Genomic DNA, 23431 nt, shown 5'->3' on the forward strand with positions numbered 1-23431 from the left:
GCTGCGATCGGGCAGTTTTTTAAAAAAAATTAATTTTTTTTTAAAATTAATTTAAAGATGAATTCCTTTTTGATGTTGAAGTTTTTTTAAAAAAATAGATATTTTTTAAATTTTTATTTTTTTATTTTTATTTTTATTTTTATTTGTCTATTTTGTATTATTATGTTTTTCTAATTTTTTTTATTTAAAATAAATATTTTTCCAATTTTATTTTTTCTATAATTTTCTAGTTTATCTTTTATATATAATTATAGATAGATATTCAAAATATATAATTTTTTAATTTAAGTGATTAAAGATTTTAATTTATAAGATGATGTTATCCTCTGGTTAGGGGTGATCATTTTCGATTTGGTTTTATTTTTTATTAAAAAAAAAAAAACAAAACCAAAATTTAAAAAAAAAAAAAACAAAAAACTGAAAGTTTGGTTCGAATCATTTTTTAAAATAAAAACTAGTTCAAACTGGTTTAGATCAGTTTGGCTTAATTTTTTCTAGTTTGGCTCGGCTTTTTTTTAATTTTGGTTTAGTTCGGTTCTGTTTTTTCAGTTTTAAACTTATAATATCGAATCAAACCGGTCAATTTTTTTAAAAATTTTAATTAATTTTTTTTTTAGGATTTAATTTTTTTTATTATTTTTCTTGATTTAATTGATTTTTCAAATTTTTTTTTCACCCCAACCACGGCAACATCATATTTCCTTATTTCCGTGCGATGGAAAGATAACGAGGAAGCCTATCAACCGTTGGATATTACATTATTTATCATCTATACCTTTCTATAGGAAAATCAATAAACTATAACCTTTAGTTTATTCATATTCTCTAATATACCTCTCCATTAATTATATCTGTTAAAAGTAATCACGCGTGCAATTTACGTGAAAGTCTAAAAAAAAATTTAAGAATAATAGCCCTTTAGTTTATTCCTATTCAAAATTAAGAATAATAAACTATAACCTTTAGTTTATTCCTATTCAAAAAAAAAAAAAATACAATGCACTTAATAGAGTTTAATAATATAATTTTTTTCTATTTTCTATATTTTTTTAATTTTTGTTATTTAATTGAGTTTAATAATTTGATTTTTCTCTAAAACTTATTTTTTAACAATATAAAAAGAAATAGATTATAAAAAAGCCAAGTTCAAGTAAAAAAAACTCATCAAATCTATAAGCTAGAGCAACCTAGGTTATCTTGAGAACCCTCCAAAACATGTTAACCTCTTAAAAAAAATAAAATAAAAAGGAAAAAGGTATAAAATTAAATTATTAATAATTTAATATTAAAAAATAAAATTAAAAAAAAATCATAGCAAAAAAGACAAAAAGGAAAAGGAAAAAAACCAATATTTAAAAAAAAAAAAAAAAAAAAAAAACACCACAATAATCCACCATATTTTTTTAAAAAAACTACAATGTTTTCTCCTTATCATTTTAGTTTTTTTTATATAATAAAATACCCTTTTAAATAAAAAATAATAATAATAATGTTTACGCGTGTTACTTGTGATAGTTCAGTGTATGATCATCCTTATTCATGTTAAAATTCCGACAGCAGCACATAATTGTTTTATAGACTTGGATTATTTTTGTTAATTCATAGTAAAATTACTTGCTGTGTTAGGTTAATTCAGGATTGGAATTAAATTGGATTAAAAAACAAAGAAAAACTTTGAATATAATCTAGCAAGACCCGATCAAAAACCCAGCTGTAATCTATTAGTTTTGTTTTAGTAAAATAATATTATTTTGATATTTTTATAAAAAAAAATTAATTCAAGCGACTATCAAAACCTAAAACCTGAAATTTAAATTGAACAAGTCTAAAACCTAGGTCGTAGTCATCTATTTTAACAAAAATAGTTGGCAAATGGGGTGTGATGAAGAATAGTGGGTTACGATTGGGAGATGATACAACTTGGAAGAAAACAAAAGAAATGCCCAGAGCTTATTTTGCCAGCAATTTTGAACATAAATCTGGACTGTATTACTATCAAGCAAAACCATCACAATTCTCCACCTCATGATGTTGAGTAAAAACTAAAACCTACTTGAAAATGTTCAGGTATCAAATTCTGCGTCCTGTACATCAACGAGAAAAGTAAATACAACTTTTATGGTCAAAATTTTAGGACCAAAGAGAGAGTTCTTCCCAAGCATATTTCAAATAACCAAATCCTTAATCTTTCTGATGCCTGGAGTCGGAGCAGAGACCTTCATCGCGTCCATTCCCTTCTTGATAAACCTTAATCTGTGTCGATTCCCAAAAATTCCAGTACCAGAACATGAAAAAATTACCCGAGTGCTCAAACTTGTGTCCTCAGCTACATGTACCGACAAACCGATTGGGTTCTATTGAACACACTGTAAATGTTAATCTCCTGTGGCAGCAACTTCAGCATGCACTGGTTCATTTGAAGGAACGTAACCTGTTTCGTCCAGCTTAAGAAGTGACTGCTCCTGACCTAGATCAGGGAACACATCAGCTTGCAAAGATGGAGCAATACTATTCACATGCACCCATGTAATTTCCCACAAGCTATCCCCACCTGAAGCACTGCTCTGCACAAGCACTCCCCAGCTCTTCATTACCAGCAAGGTGTTCTTCAGAAGCTCAGGCACTGTTTCCTGAAGAATTTCATTTTTCTTCCCTCTTACTTTTACCTTCAGATATTTTTCCATTCGGCTAATCACTCCCACCCAGAGTTTGCAGAAAGTTGTCGACTGTGCAATTTCAGGAAGTAACTGCAAAAACACTTTTGAAAGGAGTTTTACAGCAATAACAAGTGTCCCTTCCATGTTTCTATAGTTATATTGGTGCCCCTGAGCAATTTCATGCAAATCATCTAACATGGTGAAGATCACCAGATCAAAACACTGTAACCAAAGATCATGTGGAAGTTTGATCCCATCCACTCCTGTCAAGCACTTCTGCAATGATAAAAGAGAACGGTTTCTGACCTCTTCTCTCTGATCCAAACAAACTTTCCGTAAACCCTGCACAAGCCTCAGCCACATTTCCCCAATATCCTCTGATAACTTTGCAGACTCCTCCTCCCCCATTGCCTCCTTTGCATCTTGCGACCACCTAGCCAAACAACTAACAGAATCTCCCATGAGATCAACTGCACACACGGACCTCTCTGCCTGTCCCACACGAGACTCTGCAAACTGCCTTGCTGCATCAACACAGAGAGAATAATTTGCAGGTAGCAAATGAGACCCGTCACACATGATAAAGAACAACGCATCGAATCCTGCTTCAGCAGCATCTGGATGCCGAGCAGTGATGGAAAGCAATGATGTAATCGTACGCCACCCCATTAGAGATCTTATGTGTGCAGCATTTGCTTTCACAAGGCGACCCACTTCCTGTGTAATTTGTTCACAGTATGCATCAGCAACACGGGCATCAAGCTTCAAGACAAGTTGCAGTGACCTCAAAAGTTCATCAGCCAGGTTCTCCTTGTAGGGCAGCAGCCGCTGGCAAATCCGGAGGAGTCCAAAAACAGCCTTCTCTACTAAGGAGCAAGGCATTACAGTTGACTGAACAATATTAGCTATGTGCTCATAAACACCCTGCCACAATAGCAAAATCCTGTCCCGGTTATTCAGCGTAATTGTAATGAGCAACTCCAGGCAAATAACTGCAGTATCTTCATCCTCTTGTAAACTGTTCCCTTTCTGAGGGTGACCAGCAGCCAAGATAAGTCCTTGTGCAAGCTCCCATAATGATTCAGCTTGCAAGAACTTGCTTTCAGTAAAGATGCTGCCAACATGGCACTCTTGGATTGTCTGAAGGGTGCGTTGATGAGCAGCAAGTTGTTCAGTGGGTTGTGATCTTGGCTCCTCAATGTCAAGAGCTAAAAACTGACTGAACCGGCCCATTAAGCCAGTATATCTTCTTGGAGTTTCCATGGATTGCATGTGAACTGAAGGCAGAGAACTTGAAATCGTTTTACCATGCACAGGGTCAGCAGAAAGCTCTGATTCCTCAGCAGCATCACTGGCCACGCGTGCAGGGAGGAGACCAAGTTTGTACAATCTAAGGACACAATCCAGAATATTTCTCCAACCTGTGCGGATATAGTCACCATATCTATTTGCAATGGTAAAAACTGTGACAGTTGCCATCATTGCTTTTGCATCATCACCAAAGGCTAGCACAGATTCCTCGACTGATGATGGATTCAAGAGGGTTGTGAATTTGCACAGAGACACAACTACAGCATCCAATACATCTACAAGATGATGGCATGCAGAGATTTTAGCAACAGCCAGATATCCATCAATACATGTCTGGTAAATATCTTCAAGTTCAGCATGATCAAACACCACAGAGATAGCATCAATTGTGGGACCAGACATTATAGCAAACATATCATGGTCAAGGTCGGCTCTAGAATCGGATAAAATAAATGGAGCAGTCCTTTTGGACTTATGCATTAGATCAATCCAACGGCTTGCGGTCATTTCAGGGATTCCAAATCCTTGTTCCGGAGTTGTGCGGATCTCATTCTTGCAAATTGAATGGTACAGCTCTGACAAGAATTCTCGAGGTAAGTCATTGCCTCCATTGATGCATCTATTATTCCGGATAAAATCCTCTTCAGTCATTTTTTTCTTCACCTGTGCATTATGCCGATCTGTGTTGAGCAATATAAGAGAATAAGACAACAAAAGAGCTGCGTCCTTGTTAGCTAGAACCTGTGGTGATTGCTCATAATATCTCTCAGAAAATGCCTCAAGCACCCTTTGTATTTTTTGTGATTCTCCAGGCAGCCTAAAAGTTTCCAACAATAATCGCAAAGCATTATCCAGACTCATATCTTCGAAATCAAAAGTCCAAGCAAACTCATGAAGAACCTGAATGGAAAACTCGTCATGACTTCCAAGGAAATCCCCAATAAGATTCTTGTCTAATCCAGAAGTGTACCTGAGAAAGCAAGCCACACTTTGAGGATCAAGTTTGTCTGGTAGTAGATGTGTTCCTTGGAGAAACTCTAGTCCTTTTTTTGGATCACGATTGAAGTGATCAGCTCCGACCATTAACCTTCTCTTAATGTGCTTCCTCCGGCGGATAAAAGGAACCCATTGGTTAGGATCACTATAGCTGTCACACTTCGCTGTCCAGAAGGAAGTATACTCATCAATATTCACTGGGGCCGGTTCTGAACGAACAGACCCATTGCCTATCCTTCCAACTATACCCTGAATAACAGCAATAAGGCCATCCAGAGCAAGAACGTGCATGGAAGACAAAGGACAGTCCATGGGAATGGCACTCTTTGATAACAAGTTAATAAGGTCTTCAAACACATTATTGCATGTCATGTCACAATCCAAGTTGGCATACATCTCCACCATAAAGGTTTTCTGCCTGCAGAAGTCTACAAGAGCCTCCATGGCAACCTCTTGCTGCTGGTAAGAAGCACCATATCTGCTCTGTGCAAGTCTCAAAATCACGAAAGAGAAGAAAGCCTCGAGCTGGAGTTTTAGTTCAGTTCGCAGATGGTGATACAGGTTAAGAGCTATACTACAGACCATTGAGAGAATAAGTGGACTCGTTGATAAATCCAATTGCATCAGATTACTAAATAATTCATCCTGAATCAAGCTCAGTAGCCTAGGTTGACAGCGAACTGAAGGGCCACCCAATTCTATTGCTGAATTAATTAAGCCCAACGCAAAAAGTGGGACATCTTCATAAAATGCTATAGTATTTGATCTGGGACCTTTGCCAATATGCTCAACAACATTTAATAAGGAACACAAGAAATGAAATATCTCCACCATGCAAGGCACTCCATATGGCAATGTCATGAGGTGCAAATCAAAAGGAAGGGCGTCCTTTCCACTACCAGCCCCAATTGCATTTTCTTCAATTGCTGCAAGACCTGTGGAAGCATCTTCTTCAATTGCTGCAAGACCTGTGGAAGCATCGGAACCAAACCTCACAGAGGATGCCTGACCACCCAATTCTGAATTACAATTGCCATTCTCCATCTGTGTACTCCCAAGAGCATAATCATTATCCAGCCCCCTACTCTGCAAAAGCAACAAAAAGTTTTAAATACTTCTAAAGTAGGAAAAGAAAGATAATTCTGTTTTGAAGCTATACTTGCTAGACATATTTATCATTTTTCATTCGTTTAACAAAAAACTAGATACAATTCCAATAAACTAAAAGGTTGCTAAGTAGTTCATTGCCACTTAATTCCATAAACCACATCAAAACTTTCTAACAAATTTTCCGCAGCTCTCTAATGCCATGTGCCATTCTTTTAAACTCAAAGAAAAATATGAAATATAAAGTAGCATAAATCATAAACTATGAGCATAAAAGTAGCCTCCCAATTTCACACAAAAGAAAGGGCAAAGATACAGACCAGGAATAGATTTTCACCTATGATTTTGAGTGTAAATCAGAATAGATTTTCCCCTAAAGTTCTATTAATTTTCCAACCATGAAACACCGTAAAAACAAATATAATATCTGTTGTGAGACAACCACGAACATGCAGTAGAGATAAACTGAATAAATATAGAAGGAAGATTTAATTATAAATTACCATAAGACACAACCCTAAGTAAACTATCAATGTGAGTTTTTTTCTTTATTATAACTATTCTTTTCATCTCAAGTTTTCCAGCTTGTCTTTGATCCTACACCCCAGCAACTAACAGAAGGACATTGAGAGCGGAGATGTTACAATAATGAAGATGAATGTGAGATGCAATCATACCTCCAGTTTGACAGTAGCAACTCCATCTACCAATGCCAGGTTTTTGTTTTCAACATCTGGAAGGTGAGAAAAAATGAACCTGATAAGTTCATGCATAGTGTGGCGAGAAATCCTCTGCAGCAACTCACTTTTACTGCCTGCTTGATGTACTATACGAAAACAAGTGTTCACTATGATACAAACATGCTGATTACTCAACATGACTGATGCTTTACTCTTCATGCAAGCCAGAAGAACTTGAAGTATCCTCATCAATACCACTTCTTCGGACGCAGGATCTGTCACCTCAAACCGGCAACCAGTGACAGCATCAACCACTGACTGCATAGCATCTTCAACATTTACAGTATTTTCATCAATCACATCAAGAGTTAATATCTTGTAAACAGACAACAAAGCAACCCCCGTGATTGGTGCACCTGTTTCATCAGATCGAATCACATCCAAAAAGGGCTGAAGATAAAGTGCAGGGTTGATGGTATGCCATGGATTCTGCCAGGAGAAGATTTGCTTCCTCAACGTCTTCAAAGATTGAATTAGAGAGTCTTCTAGTTGGTCATCACCTGACATATAATGAACCCCCCATCTCACATTTCTCCTCATCACTGCCAACACAGTACCTGCTTCTGCATTAATCATGCATACTATAGCAGCTCTGTAAGATTCAGAAGTACCACACTCCTCAGGTTCTTCCTCAATCACCTTAATTCCAGACTGTAGCTTTATTCTCCCCATATCAATACAGTATCCTCTCGATACAACCAGAACTCCTGTCTGTGATTCCTGGTTGCTATGCAGAGAAGGAACAAGAACTTGATTACAGCATGCCCTTCATAGGCAACAAGCAACAGCAACAGCTACAAAATGCCTTCGTCCCGAACTTGATGGGCCCGGCTAAATTGATCCGCTTGCGTTGTTCAGCTCAATAAAAAATATGGCATCATCCCTTCATATACAACACAAAAATAATAAAATTACTGATCAGCCACGACTCAAAGTGTAAGAAACAGAGAGTACAACAAAAGCATCCTGAACAGCTAATGTAAAACATATACTGACACATGATTTATACAGATAAGCAAGGAAATCAGCAAACAGAATGAAGTTAGAGAGACTATTAGGTCATATGCTTTGTTAAACTGCTAATGCTCATTAATCAATCAATTTTTGCGAAAGCAATTAAAGCCAAGTTGCATCAGTGCTGTGATGAAACTCATTCAAAGAATCAAAAACATCTCGAACATTTGGCAGATATCATGACTTGGCATAGTTGAAAATCTAGCATTAAGATACATCTAGAGCTTGAAATCAATACTCATTTAACTATCTGAAATCTTCAATTAGCCTCAATACTTTCTACTTGGGTTGCAAATCTAGTGGGTGTAGCAGTTAGACAAACAAGATTCCGAGGGGGAAAAAAAAAAATGAATGGTCAGATTAGATTCCTTGGACATATCATAATGATGAGTTAATTGTAAGAAAATTACACTCCCCAGTAGTAACTAACAAAACCTAGATAGTTGCTGATCAAAGTTAAATGAAAAAGATGAAATTTAAAAAGCTCATATCATATATAAAATAAATAAATAAACCATCCTAAAATAACAAGCAAATTGACGCAAATTGAAGGGATCACATCTGAAATGCAATCAGCAGGTAGCTTCTACTCCAACTAAGAAACTGACTACAAAAGAAGATCAGGTTTCACGTAAATAGAATAACAAAACTATTAGTTATTTATTTATAGAAAAATAACAATAAGAAAGTTTGAAGAAGGAAGGGAAGGGAAGGCATGAAGCAAGATAGAAGTAAGGGAGATGCGTTGCTACCTTAGGAAGGTGTGAGAGTGTGGATCTGAGGAATGGATTTGCGTCTCAATTCAGCTCTTTTTTTCATTTCTTCCTTCCACCTCCTCTACAGATTTATAAACACAATTCTAATCACCCTTTTTTTCTCCCTTTTTTTTTTTCTTTTTTTTTTTCCCTATAATAAAACACTCTCTCTTCTTTTTTATTTATTATTAAATTTATTTTTTTATATATAAATACTATCGATTCGCAGAATCCACGGTCTCTTTATTTTTTTTTTGCTGAATTAATTGATGATTTATTTGTATTCTTATTTTTGGCTTCCCCACAATTATTTGGTTATTGATTTTGTAACGAATAATTTGATTTGATTGTTTAGAAAAATTAAAAATTAGAGAATTGAAATTGAAAGTGAGTGAAAAGGTAGCTATTTACTTAAAAAGAAAAAAAAAATCTATTTTATTTTTGGTCCTTTATTTCTATTTTTCAATAGGCCATCAAATTTAGTTTGTATTAATTTCTTTTTAATTATCACATTCTCAAAATAAGGTTCTGCAAAAAAAATTAACAATTTTGTTGTTTTAAAAAAATAAAAATAAAAATAAAAAGATCAAAATTAAATCTTAATTAAATAAAAGTTATTCTTAAATAAAATTGATTTCAACGTCCTTAATAAACAAAATTGATGTCAATGTTATTAAAATTGATGTCAACATCATTAATAAACAAAATTAATGTCCAACATCGTTAAATTTAAAATTTTATTAAAACAATTTTAGTTTAAAAATTATATAGTTTAGTCCAAGATTTTATTTTATTCACATTTTAATATCAAGTTTGAGAAAAGAAAGAAATTTATTAATTGACCACATTTTAATATTAAATTAAAAATCAATCTTATTGTCAACAAGTTTTATTTGTTAAAAAGAGTTCAATTAAAGTCTTTTAAATATTCATCTTGCTTGAAAAGGAAGATAGGATTTAGAGAGATTTTTTATTTTTCAATTTGATTTTGTATTTTTGGGATATTTTTAGATTTTTTTTGGGATGATTAAATTGTTTTGTGAGGTTATATTGGTATTTATTAAGTATTTTTAATAAAAATAAATTAAAAAATCAAGCCCGGATGCTTGAGCTTTTATTGTCAAGCCCTCGTGATGGATCTAAATTAAAGTGAGTCAACTTCCTAGTTCATCCGGGGCACACCTTGGTCATTGTATTGTATTTTTTAAAAACATTTTATTTAATTAGAAATTAAATGACTAAAATTATATATATATATATATATAATAAATATAAAATTTTAATTTAATTGAAAATATATTTGATTTTATTTTTTTTAAATAGCATTAGAATCTTAGTTTGTTTTTTTAATAAGATTGTAGTAACTTTTTAAAAAAATTCATCAAGTATTCTTTCTCTATTTTCTATTATTTAAAAAAAAAAACTTATTCAATAACTTTTATGCGAGCACTTACATTTTTTATAATATAATTAAATAAATAATAGATTTTTTATTAAAAAAATAAATCAAGTCAGGTTTGTGATTATATGCATATATTTGATGGATAAACCAAAATCAATTTAATATATTATTGTCTTAATAATAAAATAAAACAAAAATAAAAAAAATGAATGAATTTTAAAAATATTTTAAAAAAAAATTCTTACTACTCAAAAATGCATTAACAATGCCAGCACTTTTTTCCCAATTCATGTTCAGTGATTATTTGAATAAAACTGCTTCTACAAGTTAATTAAAATGTAGTCAGTGGCGGACAGCCTATCTGGTTATTACTATAAGCAAATTAGTAACTTTTTATTGTATTTTGTAAGTATTTATTTAAGGGTTCATAAACTCCCTTTACTATTAAAAATTATTTTATATAATCCTTCTATCAATTTAATAGTTAATCCAGTGCATCAATTTGTTTAATATCTTTGTTTTACCTACGCTTACGCGGATTCTTTTTATAATTAACTTATGTAATTTTAGTTTATTAGATAAATAACACAATGTCTAAAAAGCATATTTTTAGACTTGGCCCGGTCCAAAATCTGGGTTCCGGGTTTTGACCAGGTCGTCCGGGTCATTTTTTTAAAAAAAATCAAAACAACGTTGTTTTAGAAAACAAAAGTCAACGTGTTGCAATCAGATTTTTGACCGGGTCTTACCGAGTCAATCGAGTTGTTGGGTCAACCAGCCGAGTCATATTGGGTTTTTCCTTTCCCTGTTTTTTTTTCAACCCGGCCAGGTTCCAACCCTGAGTCGGCCAGGTCCAGGGTCGACCTGCCGAGCCGAGTTGGGTTTCAAAACTATGATAAAAAGAATTTGAAGAGGAAGTTTGAAACTCTTGATAATTTTATGAAGTAACTATTTAAGTAAAATGATTTATAATTATTTTCTACAGTCTTGAACTCCAAACAATAATTATTGTATGCAGTCTTATAATCAAAAAATTTTAAAAAGATTATAGAATCATAAAAACAATAATCTTGTAATCAAATGCAGGCCATCTATATTAAGAAACCATTAAACTCAAAAGTCTACATTGATATTTTTTAATCCTTCCTTTGCTTTCAAGATTTAAACAATATAAAAGGAGTATAACATTGATGTGCTTGTCACTTATCAGTATAATTTATAATGACAATAAAAGGAGCATAACATTGGTGGAGGTTTGGCCCAATGAATACCAAGACAATAATATTTTTGAGTTGGGGTGAATTATATCTTTCAAGTGAGATAATTGGTAGAGAGAAGTAGTAAAAAAATATATTTTATTTTTAAATATTTATAATCGATGTTCTATTAAGCATTAGTTAGAGTTATTAAAATTATTATATATTATATTTTTTTCTTTTATGAAAGAAAGCAGGTGTTTTTATAAGTTGATATATAAAAAATACCTATAACAAATATATAAATGCTTTGTTAAATGATATGTACACTAAATTAGCTCACATGAGGATTATATATGAAGAGATCATTTATGTTTATAAAAAGACTTGATATCACTATGTTATTTTATATGAAAAATATTATATTTTTGATCCTAACTACATGTTTTCTTTATTAAGGGTGACAAACGAGCATATATTAGTTATAACATGAACTATATGGTATTATTAAATGGTAAAAGTAAAATTTCACCCTTTAGGAGGGTATTAAGTTTTTTCTATAAAATAGAATATTATATCTTATATTTTTATCTACAACAGAATATACGATATAAAAACACCTAAAAAGCACAAAATAAAAAGCTTGCAATCAAGACATAATAATTCATCTCTCCTAAAAACGTTTTTATGATATTTTTGATATGGTGACTTATATGAATTATTGTTAGAAATCTAATAATTAAACGACTTATGGTTTGTGACAACACAACTTTGAAACATTGATCAAACCTCAAAAGAAAAAAATGATCTTCAAGTTATCTTTACTCAAACCCTAAACGACCTTATATTATCTGATGGGATCTTTGGAACTCTTAAAAAATATAAAATTATTGATAGTATTATGTTTATATGTTTAAAAAAACCCAACATTTTTTATATTAAATGTGAGTTTGTTAAGATTTATGGGGTGTTTCCTAGGTATTTTTCAAGTGGGAAAAGGGTTGAAACCATTTTTTGTTTCAATAGAATTAACATCATTGTTTACTTAAAAAATAACAAATGAAAAATAAATGGTTCCTTACTGCTCAAGATCAAATTTGTTAATTTGGATCTATCTCTCATCTTCCTAATTTAATTGTTTGTTATTGTTAATATTTTTTGTCATATATAATTATTAATTTATTTTGTTAAACACGTGAATTAAATTTTAAGTTTATAATTAAAAATTTTCTTGACTATAAAAAAAATGTTTATAGCACCTTTAGCAAGAGCACTTTATTGCTAGGGTAAATTGATTATAAGACTTTAAAATCCCATCAATGTTTTTCCTAATTAGACATAAAAGAACTCAAAACACATAAAATATAAAGATTTTTAGTATAATAATTTTATAGCGGAAAAAGTTTTCCTATTTTAACAATTTCTTTATATATATATATTGAAAAGATATATTTTTTCCTCCTTAATTTAAATGATTTAGATTTTTATGAATATTTATTTTAATGGCTTTATTTTTTTATTCAAAAAAACATGTTGCTAATAAGAAAAAATATGCTTTTATAAAAAAAAATACATTAATAATAAAATGAAAATTTACCAATCATTACATTTCTTGTAATTATGTATTTTAATTACAAAAAAATTAAATAAATATTATTTTTGAGAAAAAAACTAGTAATCATTAAAATAAAATTTTAAAAAAATGAAAAATATATATAATGCAATTCTTCTTATTATTAAAACATTAATATAATTTTCATTCAGAGATCCTATACTAGGAGGACATGTAAATTGCAAAATCATCTAAATCAAAATATAATAATAAAACTGAAGTAGTTCTAATAAAAAATTGTATTAAATTCTCAAATTTTAAAAGTAATGATAATTAAGGAGCCTCGTGTAGATAAAGTTAGCTTAAACTGAAACAAAAATAAAGGAGCTTCACTGGCTCCTTGCCCTTCCACTTGATAAAGGAAATGTTCCATTGCAAACGTTTCTGCAAAAGTGAGAAGGTGCAGTATTCCCTCTCGACGTCGTTCCTATTAAAGAGAAAACCTCTTCTAACCCATTGTGAAATTTATTTTATTTTTTTGAAAAAATAGATATTTTTTCTAATTAATTATATACTTTTCTATTTTCTATTACATGGTAAGAGACCAAGCTTTCAACATACAAGCACAGGAAGTACATTCAATGAAATGAAATTATTTAGCATAACTTGGTGATTTTTTTTTTTTGAGAAAATAAATATTTTTTCTAGTTAATTATATACTTTTCTTTTTTCTATTATTATATTAGAATAGTTTTCTATTTTATTTTTTATATTCAATATTATAAGGGTTTTCTGTTTCTTTTTTTCTCTATATAAAGAGTTGTAATAATTTTTTCACAAGCGAAACATTGATGAATAAAAATTAAATGTTTTGGTTGTCTCCTCGTAGTTATAGTGTTCTTGTATTTTAGGATGTTAACTTATAACAACCCCCATTATCCTTCACTTCTAGCTGCTTCGGTTGATATTAGAACAAAACGATTCTTTATTCTTTTGGTTGAAAATTGTAGAGCACAAGTATTAAAACTCATTGATTTATGATGGTTAATTAATATGTGTTGCTAAATAATCATAGAAGGAAGAGATCATGGATCAACAACACATGCTTGTGTAAAAGGAGATAAGAAGGTTTCTGCTTGAAAAAAATTTTAGGAACTAATATTTTATTTCTTTCTATGTTAATTATTATTAGAAATCTTGATAGTGGTATCTATAATGGAGCATGCTAGACAAAAATATTAAAGATTTATAAGGAAGCATCCACGTAAAGATATTCTGTTAGGAATCATGATGGGAAGACCCACATAAAGGTATCAATGACTCATGATATGATGTTCGCGATGAAGAACAATTTCTGACTAAGTTATGAACTCGTGAATAAATTTCTTCTACTCCAAGGAGAATGATGGAGTTTTGGTTTTTTTTATTTTAAAAAAAATCCTTGGTTAATTTTAATATTTTTCTTAGTTAATCTTATGTTTTTCTAATTTTATTTTTCTATTTTATTTTTTCTATTAAGTATTATTAATGTTTATATATATATATATAAAGGATTACAATAGCATTTTAACATCATAATTAAATATTTTAGAGATATCTCCTATAATTATAATGTTCTTGGTTTTTAAAGATTTTATTTTATAACAAACCTTGTTATCCTCTATTTTCAACCCATGAGATATAATCAATACAAGAATTAATAATAAATTTCTAAGTCTCCGTATGGTATTATTGGACCACCAAAGCATAGATAAGAAAAGAAAAACAATCGAACTACTCTTCCCTTTCCATTTTTTTTTTCTTTCATCTCCTCATTATTTTCTTAATTTCTTTTTTTAATATTTACTTGCTTTCATAAATTATTTCAATTTATTTTTTATAAAATTATCACAATCTCAAACAAATATTTCAACATTTAATTTATGTTTGATTTTACAAGTATATTTTATATAACATTTAATTTATACTTAATTTTACAAGTATATTTTATTATATAATTAACTAAATTAGTTTAGAAAAATAAAATTCTTAAACCCAATAAAATTTATCCATCGAATCTCAAATCAAATTTAACGAATTAAACTATGAAATCTAAGTTTATCTAATATATCAATATCTCACTACTTTTAGACCTATGAAGTGAAAGAGTCAGGCACCTCCTTCTTAGTTTAATTTTAAACTCAAGTTAAAAAAAAATCATGTCACCCCAATAAAATAGTTTTAATAACAATAATAAATTTTTTTTTCTCGGCAATTTTTTTCTATTAAAAAAAATTGATTAGAACCGCACTAGTTTTGTTCTACCTAAAAATCATTTAGCCTGAATTTCTCAATTTAAGCATAGCAACAGAAAGGGTTGCAAATGTTTCTGTCAAACCTGGAGATGAAAATACCTACTCACCATATAGTAGCAGATGAGATGCCCGGGTCACCCCCATGAGCGCGGGCTACTCAGCTACTTTTCTTCACACTTTTATAAACAAGCGCAACATCTCTGTTTCGATAATTAGAGGGCTAATTGAATGCTCCGATCATAATAATCACCAGTCCACATAGCATCCAGAATCTGAAGAATTATATTTAAATCTGCAAAACCATCGCATGTCTCCAGACAACAGTACACTATATTTTAATTCCGAGTATAAACTACTTGAAACATACAAGTTTCAGATTCAAATTCTGAGTCCTGTACATCAACCAGAAAGTCAACATAAATTTCAAGCTCAAAATTCCGGAACCCATGATGAGCGAATTCTTCCCTGGCAGAATTCAAATAAAAGAAAGACTGGGGTTAAATCCTCCATCTATTAACTAGATAACATCTTCAAAGAAACCCACTTTTGATGATAGCACGCATGGAAAGTTCTTATAAATGCAAAACATAAGGACAATACCAGAAAAACTAGGTGGGGTTCTCACCGACTGACCAGCTCTGATGCCTGAAGTCCTGAACAAGGATTTTCATCATGTTTCAATTCGCTTCTTGACTACAGTTTACATCAACCCAAACTAAAACTAAGATAAAGCTGAATCTTTATCAGTACCCCAGTTGATTCCAATATTGGAACCTGTAAAAAATACCAATGCTTCCAACTATGTGCCCTCAGCTACAAATATCAACAAACCGATCATAGTCTGCTAAACATTGTGCAAATGTTAACCTCCTGTGCCAGCAACTTCAGCATGCACTGATTCCTTGGAAGAAACAGAATCTGTTTCATCAGACACCAAACTTCCACCAGTTTCACCCAGCTTATGATTTGACTGCTCTCGATCTTGGTCAGGGAACACCTCAGCTTGCAAAGATGGAGCAATGTTATTCACATGCAGCCATGTAAGTTCCCACAAGCTATCCCCGCCTAGAGCACTCCTCTGCACAAGCACTCCCCTACTCTTCATTACAAGCAAAGTGTTCTTAAGAAGCTCAGGCACCGTTTCCTGAAGATTTTCATTCTTCTTCCCTTTCACTTTTACCTTGAGATATTTTTCCATTCGGCTAAGCACTCCTAGCCATAGCTTGCAGAAAGTTGTCAGCTGTGCAAGTTCATTAAGTAACTGTAAAAACACCTTTGACAGGAGTTTTACAGCAATAACAAGTGTCCCTTCCATATTCCGGTAGTCTTTTTGGTGTCCCTGAGCAATTTCAAGCAAGTCATCTAGCATAGTAAAGATCACCAGATCAAAACATTGTAACCACAGACCATGTGGAAGGTTAATCTCATCCACTCCTGTCAAGCACTTTTGCAATGATAAAAGAGCATGGTTTCTGACCTCTTCTCTCTGATCCAAACAAACTTTCCGTAAACCTTGCACAAGCCTCAGCCACATTTCCCCAATATCCTGTGATAATTTTGCAGACTCCTCCTCTCCCATTGTTTCCTTTGCATCATGTGACCACCTAGCCAAACAATTAACAGAACCTGCCATAAGTTCAAGTGCTCGCACAGATCTCTCTGCCTGTCCCACACGAGACTCTGAAAACTGCCTTGCTGCATCAACACAGAGAACATAATTGGCAGGCAACAAATGAGCTGCATCAGTCATAATGAACAACAGCGCATCGAATCCTGCTTCAGAAGCTTCTGGGTGACGAGCAGTGATGGAAAGCAAGGATGTAATTGTACGCCAACCCATTAGGGATCTGATGTGTGTAGCATTTGCTTTCACAAGCCGAGTCACTTCCTGTGTAATTTGTTCACAGTATGCATCAGCAACACGGGCATCAAGCTTCAAGACAAGTTGCAGTGACCTCAAAAGTTCATCAGCCAGGTTCTCTTTGTAGGGCAGCAGCCGCTGGCAAATCCGGAGGAGTCCAAAAACAGCCTTCTCTACTAAGGCACAAGGCATTAAAGTTGATTGAACAATATTAGCTATGTGCTCATAAACACCCTGCCACAATAGCACAATCCTGTCCCTGTTGCTCAGTGTAATTGCAATGAGCAATTCAAGGCAGAAAACAGCAGTATCTTCATCCTCTGGTGAACTGTTCCCTTTCTGAGGGCGACCTGCAGCCCAGATGAGTGCTCGTGCTAGCTGCAGCAACGATTCAGCTTGCAAGAACTTGCTCTCAGTAAATATGCTGTCAACATGGCACTTTTGGATTGTCAGAAAGGTGCGTTGATGAGCAGCAAGTTGTTGTTCAGTGGGTTGCGATCTTGGCTCCTCAGTGTCGAGAGACAAGAGCTGACTGAATCGGCCCATTAATCCAGAAGATCTCCTTGGAGTTCCCATGGACTGCATGTGAACTGATGACAGAGAATTTGTAATAGGTTTAGCATGCCCAGGGTCAGCAGCAAGCTCTGATTCATCAGCAGCATCACTGGCCACACGAGCAGGGAGGAGACCAAGTTTGTGCAATCGCAAGATGCAGTCCAGGATATTCCTCCATCCTGTGCGAATGTAATCACCATACGTATTTGCAATGGTAAAAACCGTCACAGTTGCCATCCTTGCTTTTGCATCGTCACCAAAGGCTAGCACCGGTTCCTCAACTGAAGATGGATTCAGGAGGGTTGTGAACTTGCACAGAGACACAACTAGATCATCCAACACATCTTCAAGATGATGGCATGCGGAGATTTTAGCAACAGCCAGGAATCCATCAATACATGCCTGGTAAACATCTTCATGTTCTGCATTATCAAACACCACAGAGATAGCAGCGATTGTTGGACCTGACATTATGGCAAACATGTCGTGGTCAAGGTAGGCTCTGGAATCAGATAAAATGAACGGAGCAGTCTTTTTGGACTTGTGCATTAGATCAATCCAACGGCTTGGGGTCATTTCAGGGTAACCAAATCCTTGTTCAGGAGTTGTGCGGATCTCATTTTTGCAAATTGAATGGTAAAGCTCCGTAAGAAATTCTCGAGGTAAGTCATTGCCTCCATTGATGTGCCTATTATTCCGGATGAAGTCCTCTTCCGTCATTTTTTTCTTCACCTGTACATTGTGCTGATCCGTGTTGAGCATTATAAGGGAATAAGACAGCAAAAGAGCTGCATCCTTGTTAGCAAGAATCTGTGGTGATTGCTCATAATATCTCTCAGAAAATGCCTCAAGCACCCTTTGTATTTTTTGTGATTCTCCAGGCAGTCTAAAAGTTTCCAAGAACAACCGCAAAGCAGTATCAAGATTCATGTCTTGGAAATCAAAAGTCCAAGCAAATTCATGGAGAACCTGAACGCAAAATTCATCATGATTTCCCAAGAAATCACCAACAAGATTCTTATCTAACCCAGCAGTGTACCTGAAAAAGCAAGCCACGCTTTGAGGGTCCAGTTTGTCAGGTAAGAGATGTGTTCCTTGGAGGAATTCTAGTCCTTTCTTTGGGTCACGATTAAAGTGATCAGCTCCGATCATCAACCTTCTCTTAATGTACTTCCTCCTGCGGACAAATGGAACCCAATGATTAGGATCACTATAGTTGTCACACTTCACCATCCAGAACGGGGTGTACTCCTCAAGATTCACTGGTCCCTGCTCTGAATTTACCGATCCATTGCCTATCCTTTCAGCCATCCCCTGAATAACAGCAATAAGGCCATCAAGAGCAAGAATGTGCATTGCAGACAAAGGGCAATTCACTGGAAAAGCACTCTTTGACAATAGATTAGCAAGCTCTTCAAACACGTTACTGCATGTTATGTCACAATCTAAATTGGCATACATCTCCACCATAAAGGTTTTCTGCCTGCAGAAGTCTACAAGAGCCTCCATGGCAACCTCTTGCTGCTGGTATGAAGCACCATATCTGCTCTGCGCAAGTCTCAAAATCACACATGAGAAGAAAGCCTCGAGCTGGAGTTTTAGTTCAGTTCGGAGATGGTGATACAGATTGAGAACTATACTACAGACCATTGAGAGAATAAGCGGACTCACTGACAAACCAAATTGCATCAGATTACGAAATAATTCATCCTGAATCAAACTCAGTAACCTAGGGTGACAACGAATAGAAGGGCCGCCCAATTCTATTGCAGAATTAATTAAACCCAAAGCAAAAAGTGGGACATCTTCATCATATGCTATAGTATTTGATCTGGGACCCATTCCAATATGCTCAGCAACATTTAATAAAGTGCACAAGAAATGAAATATCTCTACCATGCAACGCACTCCATACGGTCCTGTCATAAGGTGCGAATCAAATGGAAGGCCATCCTTTCCACCACCAGTCCCAATTGCATTTTCTTCCCTTGCCACCAGAGCTGTGGAAGCATTGGAACCAAAGCTCACAGTGGATGTTTGGCCATCCAATTCTGAATTACCATTTCCATTCTCCATCTGTTTACTCCCAAAAGCATAATCATTATCCAGCCCACCAATCTGCATAAGAAACAAGAAGCTTTACATATTTTTGAAAGTAGGAAAAAAAAAAGACAAAAAAGTAGATGATTCTGTTCAAAGGCACAAGTGCCAGAAATGTTTATCTTTTCCACTCTTTCATCCAGATTACATAGTTTTCCAATAAACAAAACAGTGCTTATAGTACATCTTCAGGTCACAGTACATAAACCACCTAATTTGTTAGAATGCATAATATTAAGACATAAATTTCCACAGAAAATTTTCCAGGCTCTTAAATGCTATGTGCCAGTCTTCCAAAACTAAAAGAAATTGAAAAAAAAATAGTACAATACATAAACTAAGATCACAAAAGTAGCCTCACAATTTCACACAAAAGTAGGGGAAAAGAGCCACACCACCTCTACCAACTAAGACTTTTGAATTTAATCAGAATAGGTTTTCCCCTAAAACTCTATTAATTTTCCATCCATGCAACATTGGAAAAAGAATACAGTCTTCTGTTGCTTCGACTACCAGGAACATGCAGTTGAGAATCCATAGCATACCATCAACCATTCATAACGATCATTTGAGAGGAAGTTTTAATCCAAGATTACCACATGTCAAAAGCATCAATAAGCTATCAACGTCTAGCTTTCCAGACAAACCCCTCATCATGATTATTCTTTTCATTTCAAGTTTTCCAGCTTCTCATTTATCCCATGTCTCAGCAAATAACATAAGCATAATTGAAAGAAAAGATATTGCAACAATCAAGATGAATATGAGATGCAATTATACCTCATGTTTGTGAGAAGTAACTCCATTAACCAATGTCTGTTCAGCGCTTTCAACATCTGGAAGGTGTGAAAAAATGCACTTGACAAGTTCATGCATAGTGTGGCGAGAAATCCTCTGCAGCAACTCGCTTTTACTGCCTGCTTGATGTACTATACGAAAACAAGTGTTCACTATGTTACAAACATGTTCATTACTCAACATGACAGATGCCTTACTCTTCATGCAAGCCAGAAGAACCTGAAGTATCTTCATCAACACCATTTCTTCAGATGAAGGATCTGTCACCTCAAACCGGCAACTAGTCACAGCTTCAACTACCAGCTGCATAGCATCTTCAACATTTACAGTATTTTGATCAATGACATCAAGAGTTAATATCTTGTAAACAGACAACAAAGCAACCCCGGTGATTGGTGCACCCGTTTCATCCGACCGAATGACATCCACAAAGGGCTGAAGATAAAGAGCAGGGTCGATAGTATGCCACGGATTCTGCCATGAGAAGATTTGCTTCCTCAGCGTCTTCAAAGATTGAATTAGAGAGTCTTCTAGCTGGTCATCACCTGAAATATACCGACCCCCCCATCTCACGTTTCTCCTCATGACCGCCAACACGGCACTGACTTCAGAATTAATCGAATATGCTAATATATCAGCCCTATTTGATTCAACAGCAGCATCACGCTCCTCAGGTTCTTCCTCGATCGACTTAATCCCAGTGTTTAGCTTTAATCTCCCCATTTCCGTACAATGTAACCAAATGTTGCAAGTGCTTGACTGAAACATACAGAAATAAATAAATCAATAAAAAACCCTAATTTTAAGGGACAGAAAAAAACGCAATTCGACACTAAAATATTATGCCAAATGCAAACAACAGATAGCTTCTACTCTCACAACTTTGAAATTGCCTACAGGAGGAAAAGATCCAGCTTCAAAAAGAAAAATCGAAACCGAAAAGATTACTAAAAAAATTACTGTGGAAATGGAAGTGATTAAGCGAGCAAGAAAGACAGAGTCAGAGCATGGAGAGACAAAAGTGACGGATCAAAGAGAAAATGGTCCGTTACCTGTTCTGTGTGGATCGAGAGAGTGAGATCTACATACACACACACACACACCAACAATCTCTCTCTCTTTCTCTCTCTGAGACCAAGAAATGAAATGACGACTTTTCTTTTCTTTTCAATTGTGGTACAGAAATGCAAAATAAACTTCACGATCACACGGCCATGATAGCTTCGAATTATTGCACGATTTCGACTATTTTATTTTCCTTCAACAGGTCTCTACGAATAATTTGGGTTCATAAAAACCTCTACTGTATTGTTCATACTTCATATCATATTTCTTATAGCTTTTCGATTGATTAGCTACTGCTATTAATTTTTAAATTGATCCTTTGTATAATTAAAAAATGGAATATTATAAAAATGTATTTATTTATTTCTTAATATAATGTATTTATTTATTTCTTAATTTATCCATCAAACTTCAAAGTTATTGCAATTGAACCCTTGATTACACCAATTTGACCTTTACAGTTTCAATTTTGTCTTTAAATTTTTAATATTTACAAATTAATTGGAATTAGGCCTTAAAACTTGATTTCTCTTCAATTAAGTTCTTGATTAAATCCTGAAAAGCCATTAAAATTTTAACTTTAATTAAATCCTTAAATTAATTAATAATTCTAATTTTAGGCGTAAACTGGCTTTTAGACTTAATTTTTCTTAAAATTACATCTTTAATTAAATTCAATTAAACCTATTAAAAGTTTAATTGAGTCCTTCAACTTATTAATTCTTCTAATTTTAGTTAAATTAGATTTTAACCTTTAACTTTATTTTAAATTAATTTTTTCTTCTCATCTTGTCAAAATACCCCAATCTGGCTATTCTTCTAACATCTTGGTCTATTATAACTCAACTTTTGTCTTGAAAATATTTTGGGATTTTTTTTTATTTTTTTTATTTTTTTGAATTCTTGAATAAAAAGTGTTTTTCATAAAATAATTTTGGGATCCAAAATTGGGTTATGACAAGGACAATGAGATTATGGATAGACTTGAGTCAAATTAAGTTAACTTGCTCGACCTATGACTTGGGTCAAAGCCCTTATATGGTTTTGAAATCTTTTTTTCTTTTAATCGAATGATTAATAATTTAAAAATAACATAGATAATATTAATAAAAATTTAAATAAAAAATTATGTAAAGCAAAAAAAATACATTAAAATAGGAAGGTATTAATTAAAATTAAAAAAAAAAAGAACAGAGAAGGTCAATATTGTTATGCCTAGCAAACAACCCAAAAGCTCAAGCTCGAGTTGATTTCATTTTTCTTATGTTTTGGGGGGCAATTGACATGCTTTTTTAAAAAAATTGACTTGTTGTCTGTTGCGGCAAACAATACATCATCTTAAACTTCAGTTTCGGACCATTACAAAGGTAGTCAAAAAATCAATGTTTAAATTTTTTTACCCTAAAAACCAATTTTTAATTCCGTTTCTCATGACAATACCTTAAAACACCTTACGAGACTCGATAAACTTATTTTCAATTCCAAAATACCCTAAATTCACTATAAAAAGCAAAAATCAACCAAATTGAAAAATAAATAATGAACCTTTATCCATTTTTTCCAACATGTTTATAGAAAAACACCACCACTATTGAACTCATGAGAAAATGAAACTATTAGCATCAAGAATGATTTTTTTTTATTATTGGAATATGGCTAAAATAACATTTTCTCTTTCTTTTGATGTTTTTCAATGGCTTTCTCTCCTCTTTTAAATCCAAGGACTAATATGTAAAGAAATGAAATTTTAAACTACAACACAAGATAGAAAAATTACAAGTATCAAAATAAGAAATTGTAAAAAAAATCTTAAGGTAAATTTTTAAGAAAAGACGCTGACAACATAGTAATAAAAAAGAGGATGCATGTTTGTTTATTTGAATTTGGTCTTCAAATTTTCATTTTTTGTTAGCCAACAAAACCGAATCCTATCTTTTCCAAATTGAACATTAGTTAAGACATCCTCTATAGGAAATTATTCAAAATAAATTATGAGTTTGAAATCTCATTGAACCTTATTTGCAAATA

The 23431-nt window shown here is 33.2% G+C and overlaps 2 protein-coding genes across 3 annotated transcripts; both read right to left on the reverse strand.

The window, feature by feature from the left end:
• Window positions 1-1965: 1965 nt before the first annotated feature.
• LOC118031850 (ARF guanine-nucleotide exchange factor GNOM) lies at window positions 1966-8736 on the reverse strand. Its single transcript, XM_035036348.2, has 3 exons — window positions 8578-8736; window positions 6749-7694; window positions 1966-6050 (listed from the first exon to the last, which is right to left on the reverse strand). Exons 2-3 carry the CDS (start codon window positions 7481-7483, stop codon window positions 2376-2378), a joined length of 4410 nt encoding a protein of 1469 aa, XP_034892239.1. The 5' UTR covers window positions 7484-7694; window positions 8578-8736; the 3' UTR covers window positions 1966-2375.
• Window positions 8737-15283: 6547 nt separating this feature from the next.
• LOC118031851 (ARF guanine-nucleotide exchange factor GNOM) lies at window positions 15284-21689 on the reverse strand. Of its 2 annotated transcripts, XR_004684585.2 has the most exons (4): window positions 21391-21689; window positions 20321-21097; window positions 15650-19558; window positions 15284-15489 (listed from the first exon to the last, which is right to left on the reverse strand). XR_004684585.2 is itself a non-coding variant. In XM_035036350.2 (3 exons), exons 2-3 carry the CDS (start codon window positions 21059-21061, stop codon window positions 15887-15889), a joined length of 4413 nt encoding a protein of 1470 aa, XP_034892241.1. In that variant the 5' UTR covers window positions 21062-21097; window positions 21391-21689; the 3' UTR covers window positions 15284-15886. The 2 variants fall into 2 exon arrangements, 1 of the variants encoding a protein (XP_034892241.1); XM_035036350.2 differs by having other exon boundaries at window positions 15284-19558.
• Between the last annotated feature and the right edge of the window lie 1742 nt (window positions 21690-23431).

This window comes from Populus alba, chromosome 17 (assembly GCF_005239225.2).
Source record: "Populus alba chromosome 17, ASM523922v2, whole genome shotgun sequence".
Classification (NCBI taxonomy): domain Eukaryota; kingdom Viridiplantae; phylum Streptophyta; class Magnoliopsida; order Malpighiales; family Salicaceae; genus Populus; species Populus alba.